Source organism: Cololabis saira, chromosome 23 (genome assembly GCF_033807715.1).
Source record: "Cololabis saira isolate AMF1-May2022 chromosome 23, fColSai1.1, whole genome shotgun sequence".
Taxonomy (NCBI): Eukaryota; Metazoa; Chordata; class Actinopteri; order Beloniformes; family Belonidae; genus Cololabis; species Cololabis saira.
This window is the reverse complement of record NC_084609.1, coordinates 17699854-17722631: the sequence shown is the minus strand read 5'-3', so window position 1 is coordinate 17722631 and position 22778 is coordinate 17699854. Positions and strand designations below refer to the sequence as shown.

Sequence of the window (22778 nt, the reverse complement as noted above, 5' to 3'; positions counted from 1 at the left end):
GATTCACAAATAACAAATATCATTGTTATAGTGTTTTCTAAATGCTCACAGAACTCTGTTAAATAGTGGAACTGGTATCTGATACTGTATGTCGTTAAAATACGGAAGAGCAACGGCATTGATTGAATAATGAATTTCATGAGGCAGGCAAACTCTCCCTGCACTAAAGTTCTTGAGAAGCTCAGAATAAGCAAAGAGGGAAGATCAAGAAATGAAAACATTGTTCAAACAGTGAAGTAACGGCGTGGCTCTGTGGTAGAAAAAACAAATCACATCTTCCACGTGCTGAAAGCTGTACCAACACTGAACCTTTGCCAGCTTGCTCTTTACGCTGGTGGATGCGGTCTCAGACTTCCTGACTAAAAGATGGATGAACTGAAAAGAAGCAATTCAATTGAGTCAATGAAAGAGTTTTAACTGGACATCTTTCTATGATCCTGGCCACAGAAACCGCACCATCTCTGCACTGTATCTCTGCTGCATCTCATTCCTTTTCACTGAAAATGTGTGGTTTTTGTTTTGTTTTTTGTTTTTTTTTTACAAAAAAACAAACACATTCCTGCCTCATACGTCACTGCCTCTTAAATTTTAAGTGTTGTAAGTAAACACATGAAAAAAATGCTCATATTTACACTACAACAGCTGACATCTAACGTGCAGAGTTGAACCTCAAAGTGAATCATTATGAGGATACAGCGACATATTGTGACTCTGCAAAGCAAAACTCCAGTTTGCTCGACACAATGTCAAGATCAGTATAAAGAATTCAGTGAAAAGCTATGAATCAGTGACGGCGAGACATGTTCGATTTTTTCACAGAGAGAAGCGGAGAGGGTCTTTTCACAGAGGGATTACCGGGTGTCGGGAAAACGGAGTTTTAAATCATCATATGGGGAATGAAGGAGACAGAGGACGGGAGCAATGCAAGGGGAGACGGAGAGGGGGATTCCTCGTGAGAGAAGCAGTGTTTGGGAGATCGAGAAAGAGTTTAATCCCCATTTAAGCTGTCTGGGAGCCATTGTAGCTGTGTCACAGAAATATCAGTTATCATACCAGCTTGACTTGATCAGGACCATTCATACCTCTCATACTGTAGGCATATACACATGCACAGATGTGGAATAACCGAGCCTTGTGTCGGTAAGGCTCAACGATGTCAAGTGAATCATGACACAGATGAAAGATAAACCAAACACAATGGATATATTGTGTAAGCACACGTGCACACTGCCGAGCACATATCTATAAAAGACAAAGCTAAACGGCTCAAAAGCCTGATAAAAGTAACTCTTTCCCCCTCTGTGTATGTCTTTGAATACAGTAAGCCTCTTTGCACTGTGCAAATATTTATACATGTGCGTCTCTCTTATAACTTTTTGTGGGTTTGCAGATAAATCTCTTTTTTTCAGGTTCGTTGCTGCAGCTGCCTGCAAGATCTCTGACCACCAGTGATGGGAATCCAGCACACTGTCACACCAGGAGCAAAGCATGTGCACATGTGAATAATCCCTTGCACAAGTCATTTTCTATATATTTACACTCTTGAAAGTGTACTATGATTTTACCTTTACTTTTTTTTGTGAAAAGTTTAAAAAGAGCCATAAATTCAAATATATAACTGTTTTGTTACAATCTCTTTCATGTTTCTCTAAACCAAAAACTACCCTCTAAACTTACTCAAAATAACCAGAGTAATCTATCAAATAGGTTTTACATCACTGTCGCTGCCAGAAAAGTTGAGAAATGATACTGGCAGAAGATGGTAACATAAAATGTGTTTGCTAAAAGGTCCAAGGGGCCCAATTCCAAACTGTCCAGAGATATTTGGGAGGAGAAACTGAAATGCAACAGCGCGGCCAAAACTGCTCAGCAGCACCTGGAAATTTAAAGCTCAGAGAATAATCATCAGAGTGTCAAGCTGTGGCTGCATGTATATGTTTCCTACTTGTACTGTTGGGTGTGCGTTTGAAAAGTGGACAAAGTGTGCTCACTGAATCCAAATTGGGTTCAAATGTTAAACGAAATGACAGATGAAGTAAGCGTGCAGTCTCTTGCGCTTTTCTTTTTTCCCCTTTATTCTGCCATGATTCCAGATTGCACTGTGAACGTGAAATACAGTTATTTGAATATTTGGGGTTCACTTTTGTGCTATACGCCTCTGTGAGTGTGTGCGTGTGTGTGTGTGTGTGTGTGTAACAGGTCATAAACAGGCAGGAATGTTCCTACTGGAGGATTTCCAACCATTTGGTTAGATCTCTGAGGCTTCCAAGCTTCATGCTACATTTGCCGTATGTATGTGAGCGTATGTGCATGTGGAGCACACTTTGAGTTTGTAATGTTTCCTATTGACTCAATACTCTCTTTCATTCACTCTTCCTTCTTTTACTGAAGTCCAACAATTGTTTGGCTTACTTTTCAGCACATTGCTCATTAGCACAGATAACTATCACACATTTATGCTGAATCGCGGCAACTCCTTTCTTCATTTGCTGCAATCGTGCTCCTCACCAAAGCTGATACAACTCTCCCTTGCCCTTATTTGCCAGTGTTTGGTGTGGTGGACTACTAACATTTGAAAAGTGGACTACCAACATTCAAAAAGAGATCAGAGGAAAGATGAATTGTGAGAAGACAGATGTAGTGTTACTCTTTCTCTTTGGTCTCTTTCTCACCAGCAGTCTTTCCAACATGAACGCTAACCTTTCCTTTATTTTCAAATCATGGACAATTCCTTTATTTCTCCTCGTCTTTTAAATTTATCCCCTGTTTTTTTAATGGTACTTCTTTGTTTTCTCTCACCTTGACCTACATATTACATGTATATAAGATGCTGATAAAGCCAATTTATTAAAATGAACCCTTCAAATCATGCAAACAGATCAGACCACAAGCTAAGATTTAACCTGATTCATTTTTAAATTGCACAAAGTGAAAGGCTGCAAACCTCTTAAAACATTCTTTGTCAAATAACTCATTCATTAGTACATTTTCAGTCAGTCTGAGTTATTTTTAAAACATTTCTTACTGCAGAGTTTCAGTTTATTATCTTGTCAATTGCAGTTGCATCTTTTGCTCGATCAGTTCCAACAAGGAAATACTCAAAACCGCTGCAATCTGAGGAAGAAAATCTGCGATTCTAAACCATCACCCGATTGCAATTGGCATAAATTATAGATAAACGTAAAATTGATTGCAACTGGGCCCATGGAAACATTAAATAAACATGAAAATTCTGCAATTTTAATGACAAGGTGCAGATGACTGGGGCCAAGTAGAGGTGCTTTTATTTGCACATATCACATCTTCACATATGGTAACGATCTCCGTAGATACAAAACGTTTCATAACTTTTTGCTTTTGCTCCAATTGTGACCAACAGGAGGCAAGTATCATTCACCAGCATCACTTCACAATTTTCAAGGCAAATTATCAAACAGATTTTCTACTTTTTGGACGGGGCATTCGACTGTGATGGCCATCTGTATCTATTTATGAATAATTGTGCAGAAAGACTGCTCCTAAGAATGCACGCGCCCCCCCCAACACCATTTCTGGCATGTTACTGTGGAAATGTCTTGAGTAAAGAGCTCAACACCTTTATCAGATTAAAATCATTTCAACATTAAATATAAGTGATGTTACTCTATCAAATATGAGTTGTAAAACAGTTTTAGTCCTTACTAAAAGATAAAAACAAACAGGTAGCCTGACCAGTACAGTTTAGGGGAAGTTTAGCTCTGATAGTAAATGTTTCTAATGAAAGTAAACCCTCATCAGAGCTGTGTCTTTAACTGCCATGAGCTGCTGGGTGAACTCGGCGGCTCATGGCAGCTGCGGCGCTGCGGCATTTGAAGTTGTTTTAATATTAAAACACTTCCTTCTCTCTTCCTGTGAAATCATTTTGAACAACTGCTTCAAACCACTGGAGGAGCTGGACTCATGGGAGAGTTCCCTACCAACAGCGTTGAGCTCAAAGACACCACGCCCACACGCACATACAAACAGTTAAACACGCACTGACACACTAAATGCATCAGAGTTTCTCTGGGAAGGACCACACACAAACACTGAAAGTGTTCAAAACGCAGAACCGAGCACACATTTCCCAGCACCCACACAGATGTGCAGATAAACTGTGCAAACACCCCTGCACATAGCTTAAGCATATTTAACGTGCTACGATAAACACACACGAGTATACCTTTGAACAGAATCCTCAACAACACTCTAAATGTACACACACAGACACAAATTTATGCAATATACATAAATATGCAGTGTGTACACAAAGGAATACCTCACAACTGGGTTTAGTAAAATATGAAATTCTTACAGTAACAGTGACAAAACAAAACAAAAAAATAAAAACAAATAAATCAAGTGTAAACCCTAAAAAAACAAAAAACTTTTTAACCTCACTCATTAGCATGCTGAATATATCCAGGGACCCACATTAAGGTAATATTAATATTACATTTGGAGTCCTGTATAAATATTTGATCAGATATGCTCAGAGGCCTCATGTATGTTTACCGCTCATAGTTCGCCCAACATTAACATCAAGGATTTCCTCTTAACCATGAGGAATTCAGTGTTGCCTTTAAAAATACAGGAAATATTGGTTTGGTTTGTTGAGCCCACAAAAACTAAGAAATATAGAAAAGAAGAAGAAGAAGAAAAAAGGATCAAACACATAAAAGCAAGGCCTTGCTCACTGTTGATGTGGAAGAAAAACCAGTGACGAGGTGGATGTTTTTTAAGGAATTAAGAAAGGAAGGTTTATTTTGTCATTTGACAGATGCCTGCAGGAAATCCCTCAGGTGGAGAGTAAATAAATTAGCGAGTTAAATAAGGCATGTGTGCCTACAAACTTCCTCCAGTCATTTACTGGAAACTAGCTGTAAAAATAGTGTGAAACAAACAAAGTGAAATGCCTTTTTAACTGCATCTATCCATATAGGCACAAATCACGTTTATGGGATAAACTCACGCCTCAAAACTAACTAAATGTTTAGATAAATGTAATAATGAAAGAGTCTAACAGAGAGCATGTGTTTGTCTTGGCAGCGTGTTTGTTTAAATGTCTTGTCTTATTATTGAACTATTGATTACCTGAGCCAAACTTAACTGAAATAAAACAGTTACCTGCTTCAAACTTAAAATAAATGAATACCGGTATATAAATAAATGCATGGTAATACAGGACAATCCCTTCTATTCAATAATACTTTTCACAATGAGTATAAGATCTTTCTTCTTTGTTGTGCATGCACTTTAAAAGGGATTAATCTTATCTCTTTTACTCCTGGTGTGTTGCTATCTTTTAGCTTGAAATTCCTTTGTGTACGCATGTTTGTGTCCGTGTTTGAGTGCACGAGACAAAACAACAACAACAAAAATGCACAAAGTGTTTGGTTTGTGATTGGGTGAGTGCGCGTCTGCCTTTTGTCACCCATTAGCTGACAAGTTCCTGCACCACCTCAATTATCAGGACCTCCACCAGATCAAACACGTATAAACAATAGAAACAAAGAAGCAGAAGTAGAAACATAGAAACAAAGAAACAAACAACTCACAGAAACGATGCAATTCCTTTTTAGGCTCCACAGACCTTCATGTCAGAAATGTTGCAGTGGATGAGGTAGTTTGGTAGTGCAACATCAAAACAACATGGAGAAAAAAAAGGGCAGAACAAACCACACAGCACACAAAAAAGACAAGATGAAAAAGAAATATTCTGCCATCTACCAGAGAGTGAGGCAAGTTGTCTTTTGGTTTTGTTCCCCCTTCCGATTTGAACCATAAAACACCAGAACAACAGAAATGAAAAGGTAGAGAAGATGGCAAAGGAACAGTGTCTCTAGAAAAAGGATGAAGGGGCAAAGCAGGAGCTGGAACGGAGGAGACTTAACGGCGAAAGCTCCTTTAATAAAGGTGATCAGAACAGCCGCTTTTTCATTATCGTTCCAGGCCAGGCTGAGATTTAAATGCACTGATGGCCCCCGACTTCAAGTCACATGCAGAAAACGTATTCCTTCTCCTGACATCAGACGGTGAGCCCTTCTGCGCTGCCCGCTGACCAACCCATACTCAACAGACTCAACAAACGTGATGTTTCTCTGCTAACAAATGTGTCCCCTGAGCTAACAGCAAATTTGGAGGATGGGGCGTGCTGTGATCGGGGCAGCTGCAGCTGTGTCAGGATCGGTGCTGGTCTCGCTGAACATACTGAAATAGCATACAAGTGAATGTACTAACAGACCACAGTGAATACGAGTCTCGAGTCATAATCAGCAACTTAAACGGCCAGAATCAGGCTCAACAAGTCCATAAAGTAATGCTGAACTGTAGAGCAGTTACAAAGACTGCAAAATATATTCATACATCTCCAGTATTCAGACAGGAAACTTTTATAATGTCAAGATTTTTAAGACGTCGGTTGTCAAAGCAACAGCACCGGTGGAAGTTGAGAATCATGAACCACAAACCGTACAGCCGCGTTTCAGTTCAGTGAGTCTGATACGCAGTCAGAGCTCAGACCAAACGCCAAACAATTACATCTTTCGAACAAATGTTTTTAATGAAGTGATTCTAGTATTTAGTTCACTGAAAAGAGCGACCATGCCCTTCACTAAGGCATGACATGATGTGATGCAAAAAAGGTAACTGGAGCTCATCTTAAACTGGACCTGCTGTGTCTGACAGCTGTAAGTAAGCATGTCTGATAAACACAGTTAATAAAGAGAGCCATAAACTTCACCGGAAAGATGGTGGACTGTAAAAGCCTCCCTCTTTCCCGTGGCAACATCTCCAGACCCTTTTAGCCAGAAGTCGGGGGCTAGGGAGGCCTGCACCTGCTTTTTTAAACACTGTTCCTGACAATCCGTTCGTTTAAATGACGCTTGATAAAAAATCTTATTATGGCATTAGTCCGACTAAAATCCTGGTTTTAAACTGCAGGTACACCGACTGAAGTTCTCATAGTCAGACAAAAACACCCTGATGTTACAGTTGGAGACGAGCCAGTAGTGACATCCCAAGAGCAGATAACAATAAAAGAGCCAAAGAAAAACTTTTCAGCTTTTTAACATGAATGATTATTTACAATGATTTAATGTTTTATTGTTTTTGTTTTTATGGGAGAACTGTTTTACCTTCTTATCATAAAAAGCAGGGAAGCATCTTCTTTGTTCCAAACTAAAACAATCATCTTCTACTAAAAATGCAGTAAATCTTTTACAGAATTGAGACTGATCAATCCTTCTGTGCTTATATTTCTATATTTTCATGTCATGCTTGACAAGAAAGCCAATAAGCACATCTTTAAAAAATGCTGAACTCTTTTTATACCACTACAGAGCAAGCTGATCATTTGATTTATGAGTTCATGACAACCAGAACTGAACAGATGTTTAAGATGAACAACTAAAACTGCATGAAAAGGCATTAAGGCCACATTTCCTCCCCCCACCCATGAATTTATTAAACTCTTACATTTCATCTCTGTTCATTAAACTACCAGCCTGATCTGTTGGAAGAGCCCCAAGATTAAAATCAATTCTTTGAGGCACAGTTCACATTTATTTTATTTTTACAGCTCGACTGTCACAGTATGTTTGTTGGGTGTGTTTCGTTTGTTTGCCTGCATCACCTTTGCTTTTTTTTTCAGATTGGGTAGACTCATCCCTCCATAGACAAGTAAAAGTACATTTTTAAATAGCAGTAGACACAGATATAGCTCAATTTTAAGGTAAGCCACAATGTTTTCCTAACCCTAACCATGTATTTTTTTAAAATGATATGTGTGATTTAAGAATACTGCTGGGCATTAAATGTGAACTCCAAAACAAACCATGTTAAAATAGCACACAGATCTCCATATTTATGTAAAAAAACTGACCTATATGGACTCAGATCATATATCTCTCTTTGTGGGTGATTTTTTTTGAAGCCACAGAAGGTAAGTTATTCAGTGGAGGGAAAGCTAGAACTTCCCTTGTCCTTAGAGACTTGTGGGCACAAAATCACAGGCATGCGGCTTTGACAACAAAGAGGTTGTGAGGACCAAATATGAGGTATGCGGAGGAAGAGGCTTAAGACTTAAAATATCATATATAGTTACGGTAATGCCTAAACCTAACCTGCTGATTTGGACGCCTAAACTTACCTAAGCTGCAAGTTACAAAAAGAATGAGTTTGAAAACATATTGAAGAGAACAAAGTAAAAAGTGTAAAAGTACCAAAAGATAATTGTCTCACAGTCATGCTGCACCTTCCTCTCTCAAAATACTGACCTTTTCTTGTCTTATAGGGGTTGAAAACTCCTATTGCGAGAGTTTTGTGTTATAATGTAATCATGTGCTTGTGCACAGAAAGGGAAGAAGCAAAACAGAAAGTGTTTCACAAAAGGGGTCAGGTTGGTTTCATGTCTCACAAACTGCTGTGAATGTGTTGAAATGACTCATTTTGGAGTTTTATTTCAACGAGAACGATCGGTTCATGCTCTAACATGGCTCTGTCAACAACTTACTATGTGCAGAGATGTGAATATGAAAATCAGAGTGACCTCTAATTCCACTCGCCTTTTCTACGTAGCTGCTCTATGTTAGTAAAGATCAGTAAACAGTTAATAATGAGCTGCCAATATCGAGCTTCGTTCCTGAGTTCCAGCTCCAACCACAAGTTGAGAGTAAGTTGAAAGTTCTTTCCCCCTGCTTTCGAAATCTGTGTTTTTGAGGCTGAAAATGATACGATACAGGTTTAAGGCAGTCATATTCCTCGATGATGTTGACTGCTGATTTCACTCACGATAACTTTCCTCCTCGGCTCAAACAGAGCAATTTCTCACGAAGAGCAACAAAGACAGAGACCGATGCAAATGGACCTTTGTGCAAAAGGTTCACCGCTGTCAAAGTTAATAACAGTGTTAAATTTGCTTTGACGTTTTGGCTTGTTTTTCTGTAGCAGGCCTTAATTTGAAGTTATTAAAGTAAGTGTTGTATCAAAGTTCAAAAGCGAGTAATGGCGAAGAGACCAGTAGGGTGTTACATACTGACGAGGGAAATAAAGAAGCAATAATTGTTCTGAGGCAGCCAAGTGATGGAAAGAGTGAAGCAAAAGTCAAGGTGTCTCCTTAAAAGACAGACAAGATGGGAATTATTAGAAGCAAGAGTTTATGACTGCGTCTCGGTGCAAGGACGCGCGGTATGACAACGGAGGAGAGAGATGAGAAACGGCGCGGAAGCAGGGTAAGAAGAAAAATAGGCGTGCAGTACTAACCTTGAGGCAAGACTGGGTAGAGCAGCAGAGAGTGTTGCATTTGTAAAGATAAAAGAAAGACAGAGAGGAGAGGGAAAGGTGAGAGGGGAAAAGAGGGAGAGAGTGCCAGTTAGCCAGCTTGATCAATCTTCAAAGAAAAGGAGAGATTTGAGAGACAGAAGAACTGAGAGAGAAACATAATTAACCGCAGAGAGACAACAGGCAGACGTTTAAACAGGGAGACAAGCATGACCGGGCAAACAGATGTACAGGCAGGCAGTCACATAAGACAGATTTAAGACAGGCTTTTCTTGTTTTCAGTAAACTACTGAGGCTACTCAGAGGCCTGCTCTCCTCAAACCACCTCTACAAACATTTGAGAGCGCAGAAGCGCGAATAAGACTAACCGTGATACGGAGAAAGGGAGCACTTGGTGAACTGACGTATGACACTCGTACGACCTCACTGCACATTATTTCCTCAGCGGTTTAGATTTCCCACCCTCACATTGCGCACTCTGTGGATTTCTTTACCAAAGGGCACATCGCATGGCGTCATCAAGATATGTAATTTGAAGAAAAATAATTTCCAAAATTCCCAACGTTGCCCACACAATGTTTATTATGTTTGAACTGGCAAAGTTTAAATGCTAGCGTGAGCTTATGGTTGAGAACACATGCTAATGACAGGGTGCCACAGACACAGGAAAATAGAACAATAAACCTCTCTAATTTCTGAGTCCTCAGGTTTTTATTCTACATCCCTCCAAACCCCTTCCATTTTCTCATGTTACTTTCTTTCCTTTTCCAGTCTTCCCTGGTAGTTGTTCTCTGCTGCCCCCCCTCCACATCTCCAGCGTTATTTTAACGTCATCCTTGTTGTTTTTCTTGCTCCACCACGACCTTCCTCGCGCTTCCGCCTTGCTCTCCCTCGCTTCATTTTCCACGCTTCCATCCAAATCCTTTATTTTGGCCATCAGGGCAGATTTTCAGCTCCATTTCCCCTCAGTGTGAAGTCACTCAGTCTGCTCCAATTAGCATCCTAGTTACTGAAATAAATAACCTGGTACCATTACAGCTGGATTTACAGGAGAGGGGAAACTGAGCGGCTTGATTTTCGCCCTCATTTAACCCAAATCTGATCTTTTTATAAGTAATGTTCTCGCTGATTCCCCCTCTAAGCCAAGCAAAGAGCTGGCTGAAAACACAAGTGTACTGCTCTGAGGTACCTGTTACCTTTATTTCAGACTCATAATTCAGAGATCACTCCCCCTGGTACTTAACACTGTTTACACATGTAACGCCACAATGTCACTTAATATATATATATTATTACTATCTTAGACAGGGAATACATGGTAATATATGAAATGTGTCTTACGTACCGTGAAGATTAAATGTACTGCTACATAATAATATCTATCTAGAAGAACAGTGGGATTTAAAAGAACTCTCTCTGTTTACGCAGTGCTTTGTTTTCTTCATGATACACGGGAAGGCCGTGACTCAGAGACCGCTCGCCGTCCAACCAGCGGGTTTGTGAATCGATCCTTGGTCCAGTCACGACTCCAAGTGTCCTTGGACAAGTCGTTTGATGCACTTACTTTCCTTTTTTCAGTCTTCAGCCTCACCTGTGCGAAACTAACCTACTCTTCATGTTGACTCTTTCTGTCTTTCAGCTACGTGCCGCTGTTTTCAGCCTCACTTTCTATTTTAAATCTTAAATAGTTTGGATCTTTTCTTGGCAGCGTTGTTTGTAATTTCAACATGTAATGTAGGATTTCCTGGATGGGATAAGAATAAATAATACGACTTGCATCGACCGCCGGTGTCCGGTTTTTAAATTTGGAGAAGTTAAAAGCTTCTTTTTATGAGTAGACTAAACGGATTTAAAGATAACTTGTTAATCTTAGCACTATAAAGTCAGGAAACACGATAGCTAAAAATGAAATAAATAAAAAAAAAACACTTTAAATCAAACATGTATTGGTGATGTGTTTTCGAATGAACAATCTTATCCACCTAATTTTATTGCTGACTCTGAAAAGCTAAAAAAAAAAGGGATACACAGTTAAAACACTCCTGTTTTGCATACTGTCCCTGGACCTCCATGTAAAATAAACGTTAAATAAAAAATATCCTGTAGTTGCCATATCTGGGAGCCCTGAAAATTTAGTAGTTTAACATTTTGTTTTCTTCCTGCTATGTTTTCAGTTCAGTTTTTATCACAGTGCTACACAAATTGATAAGTTTGGTGGCATGACCAGAATGAATGATAATGTATATATGTACTTTTTTTTTTTTTTTTACCTTGTCTGCACACATATTAATGATGGATACCATGACGGTAGAAACCAAAGGCATATATATGTGCATTATCACTATATTTAATATATATACATATATATATACGCATACATATGCATACACATACATAAATATATATGGTATATATGTACTTTTAATGTAACATATCCTTCACTACAGTATGTCTCCTCTGTCGGTGAAAGCGATGGCAAAACATGAGTGACGGGGCTTTGTGAACATTTCACATTTTTTAGACTGTTCATTTCTCCATATTCATATCCACATGTAAAGCCTTAAATCAGGCTCAGGGAGAGATTGTGGATAGAGATAAGTTCTCTCATAACACACTTAACAGCTAAATTAAACTATTACATGACAAAAAGTTAAACTCTCACATATTTTTGAGTCTTTTAATTCTGTATGACCTCTACAAACCTCCAACTTCAGGGTAATGACAGTCAAAGGAAAGTCAGCTTTCCAGAGGATAGAAGCAGACATATTTAATTCACAGCGTTTAACTGGGAAAACAGACAAACGCTTCAAGGCTACTATGTCTTCATCAGTGTCCTGATCTGTCTCCAATGAAGACACAGTAGTCTGAAAACAATTAAAGGCTGTAAATTAAATCACCGTGCTGAAGCCGTCTTTTATTCTCTGGGAGTTTGCCGTTCTTGACCTGAGAGACATCTGGTTCAGCTCTATTTTGCAAGAGGATGCATCGAGATCGCTGCTTTTACAAGAAAGTTAAATTTCCTCGCATAAATATAGTTAATTATACTAAATTTGATATTCTCAGATTTTTCCAGTTCCTTTGTGCAGCTTGTAAATATCAAATATCTGTTGCGTCTATTTTAATGCCCTCCGTTGGAGAAATTAAATATCTTTCAGCAAAATGTTGGACGTAGCCACAAGAATACCAATCTGCAGTTGTAAATGCCTATCGAGTTGCATTGCAGCATATAATATAAATTTAGCACAGCTGGAAATCAACATCTGTGGCTATTTGAAAACCAAATACAAGTCATCAACTGTTTAATTAGTAAGTGTAATATTTCTACTGACCAGATGGAGACAAAATATACGACAACCAAACGTATTAAGAGTCAAAGGGCTTCAAGTAAGGGAGGAACACACAATGAAAGAAAGAGATGAGTTTAAAGTGCTATGCCCAAGGAAAAGATGACGAGAAACCATTTAAGATACATAAAATAAGAGAAAATAGGCAGTATATCATATTTTATAGAACCAAAGCAAACAGGCTGATGCAGACAGAAATACTGGCACATGAAATGTCACGATCACAAAGAGCATCAGACCCTTCTAGTCCTTGAAGAAGTTAATCACAGTGCATTCTTGATTATTGAGTAAAAACCGCATGAAACTGCCCCCACAAGCTAAGATGAAGGCCAGTGACGTTATCTCGTTATCGCTTTTCTTCTCAGAAATGCTCTCCTTCAATACAGACACTTAAAAAGACACAAAGGCGTCAGGGAGACAGAAAAAACGTAGTTAGAGACGCATGCAAGCAGACAAAGGCTACAGGCAGACAATCAGATACAAACAGCAGGAAAAGACAGAGTAAGAATAGATAACAACGTAGATATAAGGAGGGAGACACTGGTGGATCTGTAATCACACAGACACGTTTATGAAGTAGCGAGAAACAGCAACCGGTTACTACAGAAAGACATAAAAGAAAATTAGTGAAGTATCTACTTTCCTTGCGTGAGGAAAAAGAGTGTTAAATACTGCAAGTCAAACATCCTCAGCTGAAAGCAAAGAAAAAGTAAAAGCCAAAAAACAGTCCAGTAAGTGAAAGAGTTTCACCATTGACAGGAGCAGACGCTCAAAGACTTTCTGGCTGTTCAGCAGTAGCAGTGCCAAAGTGGTTTTACAAATGATTTGGACCCGTTTGGCCTCTCATTCTTCAGTACAAGATGACCGAAGCTTGTTTGGTGGGTGTAAAGGTACATCTAATTTCAAATCTGGACTTTTGAGCGAGAACAGACCAAATATGTCCCAACAGATTGGTTGTAGTGAGCCAATGCTGCAACTCTTGGATGGTGCTTATTAGTGAGCATACAGTCCCATGTGGAAAAGGCTGGCGAACGGGTGAAAACCATCTTGTTTTTTTCTTATATTGTTGTGCCACAGTGCCACACGTGCCACAGTGGGTTGGTCGATTAATTATTAATTTCATATGCTGTCAAATAATAATTTTTCATGCATTTAATCTCAGAAAACAACACGTAATCATGTGGCCGATATTTTAAGGATGACAAATTGTTCACCAGATCCAAATATAGTGCAACGATCGTTTAAGTCAGAAAACTTCCCCACATGGGGACAGCTGTGACAGTGCTTTCATATCCTCTCCTCCGACAAGCAAAGTGAGTTTTATCGTGCAGTAAGTCAGCCAGCTAACTGACTAACGAGGACCACCAGCCACTCACGTGCCCAGGTAGTCCCACATCAGCCCCCCCATTGGCTGCTGAGAGTCAGCAGGGGGAGGGGCCTGTTTTCGCGACTGCTGAGAGCGCCAGAGATGAGAGGTGGAAGGATTTCTGAGGTGTGATGAGCCCAAACACACACACACACACACACACACACACACACAAGCAAACACACTCACACAAATGCAGTGTACACATGTTATTGTATACACACGTGTGTGAGGAAGGATGGAAAAGGAAAAGATGAGTGATCGCATAAGAAGTAAAGCAGAGGATGAAAGAGGAGAAGCGTAAGAGAGAAGGAAGAGTAACGGGTGAACGACAACTAATGAGTTAATGTTAACAGGAAGATTCAAACAGTATGTTTACTGACATTAAGAAGGCAATGAAGGTATGAAACGTTAAGTCTATTATTACATAAAATAAACATTTCAACGACCAGTGTTTCCCCCCCAAGTTTAAGGTTAAAGGAGGTGCAGAAGAATTATTCTTTTAATAAAAAGTGCTTATTGTATTTTCATTACTAATCTAATTTTCCTCCCCTCTTACCTCTCCAATTCATGGATCTTTTTCTCCTTGTCATTCTTCTCATTCTCCATCTCCCTGAGGATGTCTAGGAGTCTCTCCACCTCAGACTGGGCCTTCCCAGCATCCTCTCTGTGCCGGGTCACCTCTTCCTCCAAGCAGGAGATGCGTTCAGAGAGTTCAGTGTTGGCCTCCGACTCTGTTGCTGCATTCTGGGCCTGGAACAGAAATTCATTTTTTTTTTTCAAAATAAACCCAGCATTAGTTTTCAAAATAAGGTGACCCCAATTTGACCAAAGCGATAAGCTGAGACCAGGGTGGACGTGCCAGTAACAACATATTTGCTGAGGAACGGTCGGACGGGTTTGATGAAAGCGACACGTTCAAGATTCTACTCGCCTGGCGATAAAATGACATCTGCAGATATTCACATAGCAGCTGAACAGTGATTCTCAACTGGTGGGTCGGGACACAAAAAGTGCTTCACGGACCCGTTCTCAGTGGGTCGTAGGCCTTTGCCTCAGTGAAAGTAAAGCTGCATATGTTTAAGTCTTTTTAGAACCACTTGTCAGTTATTGCACGTTTCTATTTAATTTATTTTGCAGAAAAATACCAGCTGAGTCTGTTAGGAATGGCTGTTTCTGAAATGTTTTGATTGTTATGTTTAAATCTTGATTGACTGAATAGTTTTGCTGGTTTAGTGTTTGTAATATGTTCAATATTAGTGGATACTCGACTAAAGCTACATATTAGGAAATCCTCTTGAACTACTTCTCAGTTGTTGCACTATTTTACTTCACGTTGGTGCATTTTCTGTGCAATCTGAGGTTTAAAACTGCATCATCTTTTCTTGAAAACATTCCATGACTTGGGTCCTGGTTTGTCATTAAGGGTCCCGAAGCCGGACCAGACAAAAACCACTCTTCTAGAGAGCACATTCAAGGATGGCATTACTCTTTTCAACAATTCTTTTCAAATGAGTAAAAAGGGTGGGGTGGGTGTTTCTGATGCACAAAAGTAGTAGTATTATCATGTCACCTCCTAAATGTCTCAGTCACCCGCAGGCACTGATGTTTTTTGTAAAAAAAAAGTATTTGGTAAACTGTTGGTTTTACGTCAGATGCCATTTCTGGCACAACCCTACGCACTCACCCGGGCTTGGGATTGGCACTGAGTGGCTGGAACAATGGGGACATTGTGGGGTTAAGTGTCCTGCCCAGGGACACTTTGGCATGTGACACAGCTGGGGATCAAGGGGACAAAACCCACTCTCTCCCCACTTTACCGCAGTCACCCCACTGATGTGAAAAAAGTTTTAAAGTAAAAAAAACAACAAATGGAATGGAAATGAATGGATAAAGAATCATAACTGCAATTTAAAAAAAAAAAAAGCTTCTATTTCCCTCTTTTTTTCAACTGTTGATGATTGAATGAGTATGTTTCCTGGCTATACACAGATGATTGCATTTTTTTCTGGAAAGAAGTGGGATCTATGTCATACAACAGCCATGTTTGGCGTTACGGAATTTTCCACAAGATTTGGACTCAGGATTTTCTCTCTTCCAGCATCTGTGGTATTTTTGGTTGGTGGGTGAGCTAGAGTTTATCTTTATGTGTAAAGTAGGTCGTTGATAAATTGGACACGATGGGCATCTAATCGATTTAAAATCCTGTTAACGTTAAACAACAGATTGGCTATTTTTTTGTGTAAAACTGTCACGGATTCATGTCGTGAAATTACTTGGGAATGAATCGTGTTTTTCAAGTTCCTTCTTTTTCCCCTAGACTACGCAGAAGGTACAGAAAAGAAGAAAAGAACGTAATAAAACAAAGAAAAATAAAACAGGTTATAACCAGCTTAGAGGTTACAACAGCTGTGTGTGTTTCCCAGAAGCAAATGTTGCTCTTGGGATGGACTGACCTTGTGTCAGTCCGTGTGTGCACGTGTGCATGTGTGTGTATATGTATGTGTGTGTGTGTGGGTGTGTGTATCCTTCAGTTCCACAATAAATAAACTCTATTAGTTTTGGAAGTGTACGGCAGTTTCTACAGGTCTTTATGTGGAGAGGAAATGTTTGGGTGTCTGACGATATAAGAAGATCTGGGTGGAGGACAAAGACAAATAAGAAAGGAAGATAAAAACATTACACACAATGTCACACGTCTCTTTTCCATCCACTGTGGTGTAATAAAAAGAGACTAAGAAATCAAATCTGATGAGAGACATACCACAGATGCACTGACACTTTCAAACATATTCCTCCTTCTGAGTTGTACGGGGAGCATGATTTCACACCAATACATGGAGACACACACACACACACACACACACACACACACACACACACACGGATCCACAGTTCTGTCTTCTCCACTCTGTGAAAATGACTGTAAGGCTGTCAGCACGTTGTCACACACACATCATTTTATGGGCTGCTGTGTGGGAGAGAATATCTGATATGCAGACACACTCATACACAAGCACATACACAAATAGCCATCTATTTCTTTGTCTTGGAAAACAATGAGCGAGAGCAGAAATAAGTCTACCTAATTGCAGCTCGAAAAAGGAACCAAAAACATTCCTCGCTGAAAGTATGGCATCCGTGACGCTTTTGGGACTTTATAAATGATTCTTTACATTCAATCCTGATATTCTGAGCTAACCTTCTTGAGTTGGTTTTCCAGTTTAATGCACGACTCCCTCTTCTGCTCCAAGCTGATTTCTAGACTTTTCAGCCTGTTGTCCTTCTTCAGGGTCGACGAGGCCAGGGAGGAAGCTTTCTCTTTCAGATCCAACACCAGCGTCTAGATGAAGGGAAAAATAAATTCAAATATCTGAGATAAATTTCATCATCATCCTTTTTTTAATTCTTCTAGAAAAAGTCCCTTTTTACACAAATCTTTTCTGTTTTCATTTATGGTCAAATTCATTAATGTTTTTAACCCAAAAATGCAAATAATCAGCAAAGAGTGCTGTTTTTTTAAACAAAAAGTGACCTGTGGTTGTGCCCGCGAGCCTCAGACTGTTACGTGACTAAAGGCAAAAACAGAGATTATCCTCAAAGAACAGCTTTCTTGCTAAATGTTTTATCTCAGCTGCATACATCTTCTTTCAAGCTGTCTGGCCTCTTTTGTTTGTTATCAAGAGGTACTAGGAACTAAGATAAAATGACTTGTGTTGGAAAGTTTCCTGTATGAGATGAGTGCCAGGTGATGCCGGTTTATGGCCGTGTAGAAAGCTGAGTCGGGTCGCAGGCTGGTGGCAGTGACCAGCAAGTCCACCTTATAAAAGGAAGGGTCAATATAGTCCACAAATATCTTCATGTCAGGCTTTCTCCATCAGTCAATGGAGCAACAGAGCAGTGAACAGAGTACCAGCACTTTACTGATGTTTGTTTTTCAGGAACATTACTGAAACTACTGTATGTAAAAGAAATAACATGACAGTACAAGAATAAGTTCAGTTTCAGATAACATGGAATAATCCTTTGAGATCTTCTTCCACAGATGCGTGATTGATTTATTGGTCCCAAAACCTGTCCCTTTTTCTCAACCTCAATCCGTAAAGTCTCCCGCTCCCTTCCTTTTCCCATCTTTTCCTCTTTTGGTAGCGGCAGCGAAACAAAAACCAACAGGACCAGAAGCAGAGACGCCCAGACGTGTAATTTTACACTTGACTGACAATACCAACTCCAGACTACAGGATCATCATGTTTGACTGGGCTTTGGTCAGAAAAACCTTGCTGATTTTTCAGAATATATTTAGGTTTGCATATATATTGCCGTTTTCGGACAAACCCCACTCATGGCTCTACCAGCGGAGAGAGGAATGCTTGTGTCTGAAACAGTCTGCACAGGCAGTTCTCACATTACATGATGTGAACGGTAGGGGCACTATGAACCCACAATTTAAAAACTACACAAAATGAAGCGTAAAGGTAAAGCTTTATGAATTGTCTGACTTTTGTCTTGTCAATGGTCACCTCTTTTTCTTTTAAAGGATCACTGTGTTAAAATATTTGCTTTGCCTAAATGTGGTTTTCCTAAAACCTTCACTGTGGGATGAATGCTTCGTCACATGCTTTCTCTTTCCCTTTTTGCTTCCGTTTTGGCATCTTGCACAACTCAAAGGTCAGGAAACGAGGATTTATGTCCTGATCACATTTCCACTGGTTGAGGGCCTTGCTTACCGTTGTCAAGGGAACATGACTGCTTCACTGAAGTTATCCTTCAGGACAAGGACATTGTTTTTCATGGGGTTTTTATGTTCTACAGTGACATGTCAAGTGTGTTTTATCAACAGCACAAGGGATGAGAGTTTGTGATTCTTCTACCTCTCGGTCAGCCAAGTCGGCCTGCAGCTGGGAGACCTTCTCCCTCAACTCCTTCAATTCCTTCTTGCAGGTCTCTATCTCATCGCCCTTTTCTCTTTCCTCCCGCTCTCGCTGATCCTTCAGCCGTTCGATGATTCGCTCCTGGATGTGGAAAAGGAAGAAGAGGGAGTATATAGACGAAAATTACAAAAAAGGGACAAATGGATTCAAGGTATGGAAGACGGAGTGAGGAGAGAAAAAGTACGTTTGAGTGAGAGAGTGATGGAAAATGGAAAAAGGCAAATGAAAACACCTCACACTCTCCAACAGCCATTCACAGTCACTCAATATCAAGTTTCTGTACTAATAGCTGTCGCATTAAACTTTATGTACATGGCAGCTTCGACGGGCTGTAACAGCCAACAGTACTCTGGCAAAAGATGTAAAATTCACAACCACTAAAACACAATAGACTCTATACCCACACAGCAGCCTGTTAAGGTAAAAAGTACAAAAGTTCACACACACAAAGTGTACACTAGCAGTACCGCATGTGTTTCAATCCTAGTTTTCAAGACATGACTTTAGTTTTCCACTTCAAGAGTAATGAAAAAAGCAGCGTTCAATTTTGGGGGTTAAAGTCCAAGTAAAGCAAGTTTCTCACATCATAGACAATTGGATGGATACGTAAAATTAGGTTTCAGAAACGTGAAAAAATGAGGGGAGGGAGGTGTGTCGACTGAAGACCAGAGTTGTTTTTAAGCTAATCAACCTGCGCAGATGTGAAATCACACATGCACACAGAATATTAAAATATTTGTATCATTTTACGGCAGTGATCTTAGTCAACAGCAATTTTCAAGTTGTGCAAGTTGGGGCTGATTGTCCTATGAAAAGTGGAAAATAGAAAGAGAGTTAATTCTACTTTGGCCAATTTTGGTGGTGACTCTCAACTCTCTCAGGAGAAATCTTTAAAAACTACCAGGTGAAAAAAGAGGAAAGTGGAAGCAACGAGTCCCAGGTCTCTATTGCTGCACAAAATCATTACATTAATATCCCTTCAGAGAGAGGGAACCAATAATCTAGAGCTAAGGTGGTCTATCTCGATGCGTCCAGATTGGCTCACAAGCCACTAGTTCCTTAACGGGGCTGGAACAGACCACGGATGATCGATTGAAGCCCTAAAAAATGTTAGGCCCTGTGTTGTGGTTTGTTATTGCTGTAGAGGGCAGCCTGTAGAACCTAACGTGGGAATCAGTAGGAACCTGAAAATCATCTGGCATAAGACAGTAAGTATCTGATGAAGAGACGCCTCAAGGTTTACTATGTTGGCCCTAGAAAAGCAGGTATCACGCCTCTTTATTGCAGTTTAAGTGAGGTGGCCCAACGGCCAAAGAAGACAGAAGAAATGAGCAAAGATGGAAGCTGAGAGGTCGAAAGCTAAAAACAGGAGATGTTAGATGGCACTAAAAATGAAGGGAAAAAAGCTTGTAATGTCGGAGTGGTCGGCTACATCAACCTGCCAACACTCACACATCGCGCTGACACCATGAACATTACTCACTGGATAGTTAATAGCTCTGCTTCCTGTGTGTGCGCAAGTCCAAAGGAGATTGAGTTTGTAACATAATAATCCGTAACAGTACAAAAATACACGTTGATGTGTCACTGGTATGCTTCCCAGAATCAGGGTCGAGTCCCCTGAAGAGCTGGAGGTTCAGAACTTGAAAGTTATCGATGGGTTGGTGTGAGCGTGAGGCTATGTTTCGGACAGTTCCTCACATCTTATAAACAAAGGTTGTAAATAAATTAATAATGGAACAGCCAGTGTGATTATTGGTTTGTTTCCATTTATCATAGTCATAAGGTCAATTTGTGGGTGGTCGGCGGTTTCGCTCATCGAGGCTTTGGTAATGTAACTCTGCTCGAGTGTTGACCTTGGTGCGTGTACGTGCGTGTGTGTACCTTCTCAGCTAGAGCCTCCTCCAGTGTTCCCAGTGCAGTGTCTGTGTTTGACGTGTCTGTTTGCAGAGACTTGACTCTGTCCTTCAAGCCGCTCAGCTGTTTCTCTTTATCCCTCAGCTGATCCTGGAGGTTCTCAATCTGCGGAGAGAAATAGTCATCAGCTGAGATGTTTTCGATGCAGAATCTGTCTGCTGAGCACTGAATGATGGTTTGCTGGAAAGTCTGTGGGCTTGCAGCGTCTGACAAATTAGAGCACAGGAGCAGGTGCTGCAGAGTAACATCCAGATAATAATGGGGTTTCCAGATGAACACCAAATATGGCAGCACATTTAAGACGTAGTGTTGGAAATTTAACACCCGTTACCAGCATCTCAACCTCTACAATCATCAGCAAATATCATCAATGTGCTGTATCTGGGGAAAAGAAAACCCCAAACTCAACGACCTCAAACCAAAATTGGATTTATAGCACTTGATTTGTGCATGTTCGTATTTCAAACTAACGGTTCTGACAACGGATTTGATATTCTCCAGTTGGTCTGGTTTTGCAACTGCATTTCTAAAAATTTATGAAAGTTCGCTTTTAATATGTTTGAAAAATTAACCTGGTAAATGTAACTCTCCAGTATTTTTAAGAATACTGGTCTGATTGTGTTTGATGTGTCTTTGAACAATTTAACTTAGTCAAATACACAAGTGAACACCCTAACCCCTAACCCTAACCTTAAACCAATTTGATGCTTTACAGTATTGTGTTAAAACATGATACAAATCACATGAGGTAGCAGGTCTTATTTGGCAAACACAACCTCAAAATATAACCTTTTTTTCTCTGTGCCTTTATTTATTTAACAAAAATGTAGCTAAAAAGAAAAAAGTATTAATGTGGGCAACACTAGGTACCCTCTTACTGCTTCCCCAGGATCTAAGAAAATAAGTTGCAGCCAGATGCTGCTAATCATTAGCCCTAGATGAACTCATCAGCAGCAGATGTGCAGACACCTATAAAAGCAGACAGATTGGCATTCTGCTGGTTTGGAACATTTGAGTCTGTTAACACAATGCCCAAAAAGAAAGAAATAAGCACCAGAAACAAATGTTCTGCAATGCTTTGCAAAGGGTTATGAAACCATTTCCAAAATAACTTGTGTTAAACATTTTAGAGAGTGAGAAAGTGGAAAACATACAAGACAGTTTCTAACCTTCCCAGGAGTGCACATCTCTGCAAAAGCAAATGACAAATGAGACCAGTGTTAAGCTATTGGGCTATCATTTCCAGTGCCAGGATTTCATCAGAAACACCTCATATAGATTGTCAAGCATGGCAGTGGAGGGTTGATGAAGGTCCAGACCCCGAACTGATTGAAATAATGTGGTGTAACCGTAAGAACAGCGAATTACCAAAAACGGCAATGAAATGAAGCAATGTTGTAAAATGAAAGGGCCGAGACTTCTCCACAATGATGTGAGAGACTGATAAAGTCATTCAAGAAACAACTACTTCCATCCACTGCTGCTAAATGTGAATATACCAGCTATTAAATCATGGAGGATTTCATGATTTTATATTTTCTTTCTGACTTTATTGTGATAAGATAAGTAAAAGCAAGGTGAAATTATTTTTTCCCCCTAATAGAGAGACCTGCTACAATTAGGAGATTTAATGCTTTTATGCAGAAAAGCAGGATAAAAAGAGGGCTCCTAGCTTTTGTTCATAACTCTATTACAGTGACTTATTTATACTAAATAACATGTGAAATTAATTTGACAATGTAATACATTAAAACACTGTAAAATACGGGGTGGACTTCCGGGCGCGGAGCAAGATGGCAGCATAGAGCAGAGCTCCTGAGTCGATTAGACAATAACTTCCCCCAAACTACGAAAATATCGAGAACACGAATCCCAAACTGATACACAATGAGCGGGGGACGAGGACAGAGAAGTTTGAGGAA

At 39.9% G+C, this 22778-nt stretch overlaps 1 protein-coding gene across 7 annotated transcripts in view; it reads right to left on the bottom strand.

Moving 5' to 3' along the window:
- The window catches only part of LOC133424478 (ELKS/Rab6-interacting/CAST family member 1-like), a 156910-nt gene that overhangs the window by 81883 nt on the left and 52249 nt on the right, over positions 1-22778 (bottom strand). For all 7 annotated transcript variants that reach the window (XR_009770888.1, XR_009770889.1, XR_009770890.1 and 4 more), the window contains 4 exons: positions 20824-20961; positions 18880-19020; positions 17210-17350; positions 14567-14760 (listed from right to left, as the gene is read on the bottom strand). Coding sequence is in view for 4 of the 7 variants with exons in the window: in XM_061715110.1 (XP_061571094.1) it covers positions 14567-14760; positions 17210-17350; positions 18880-19020; positions 20824-20961 (614 nt within the window). In the remaining 3 variants the exon portion in view is untranslated. The remainder of the gene's footprint in view (positions 1-14566; positions 14761-17209; positions 17351-18879; positions 19021-20823; positions 20962-22778) is intronic.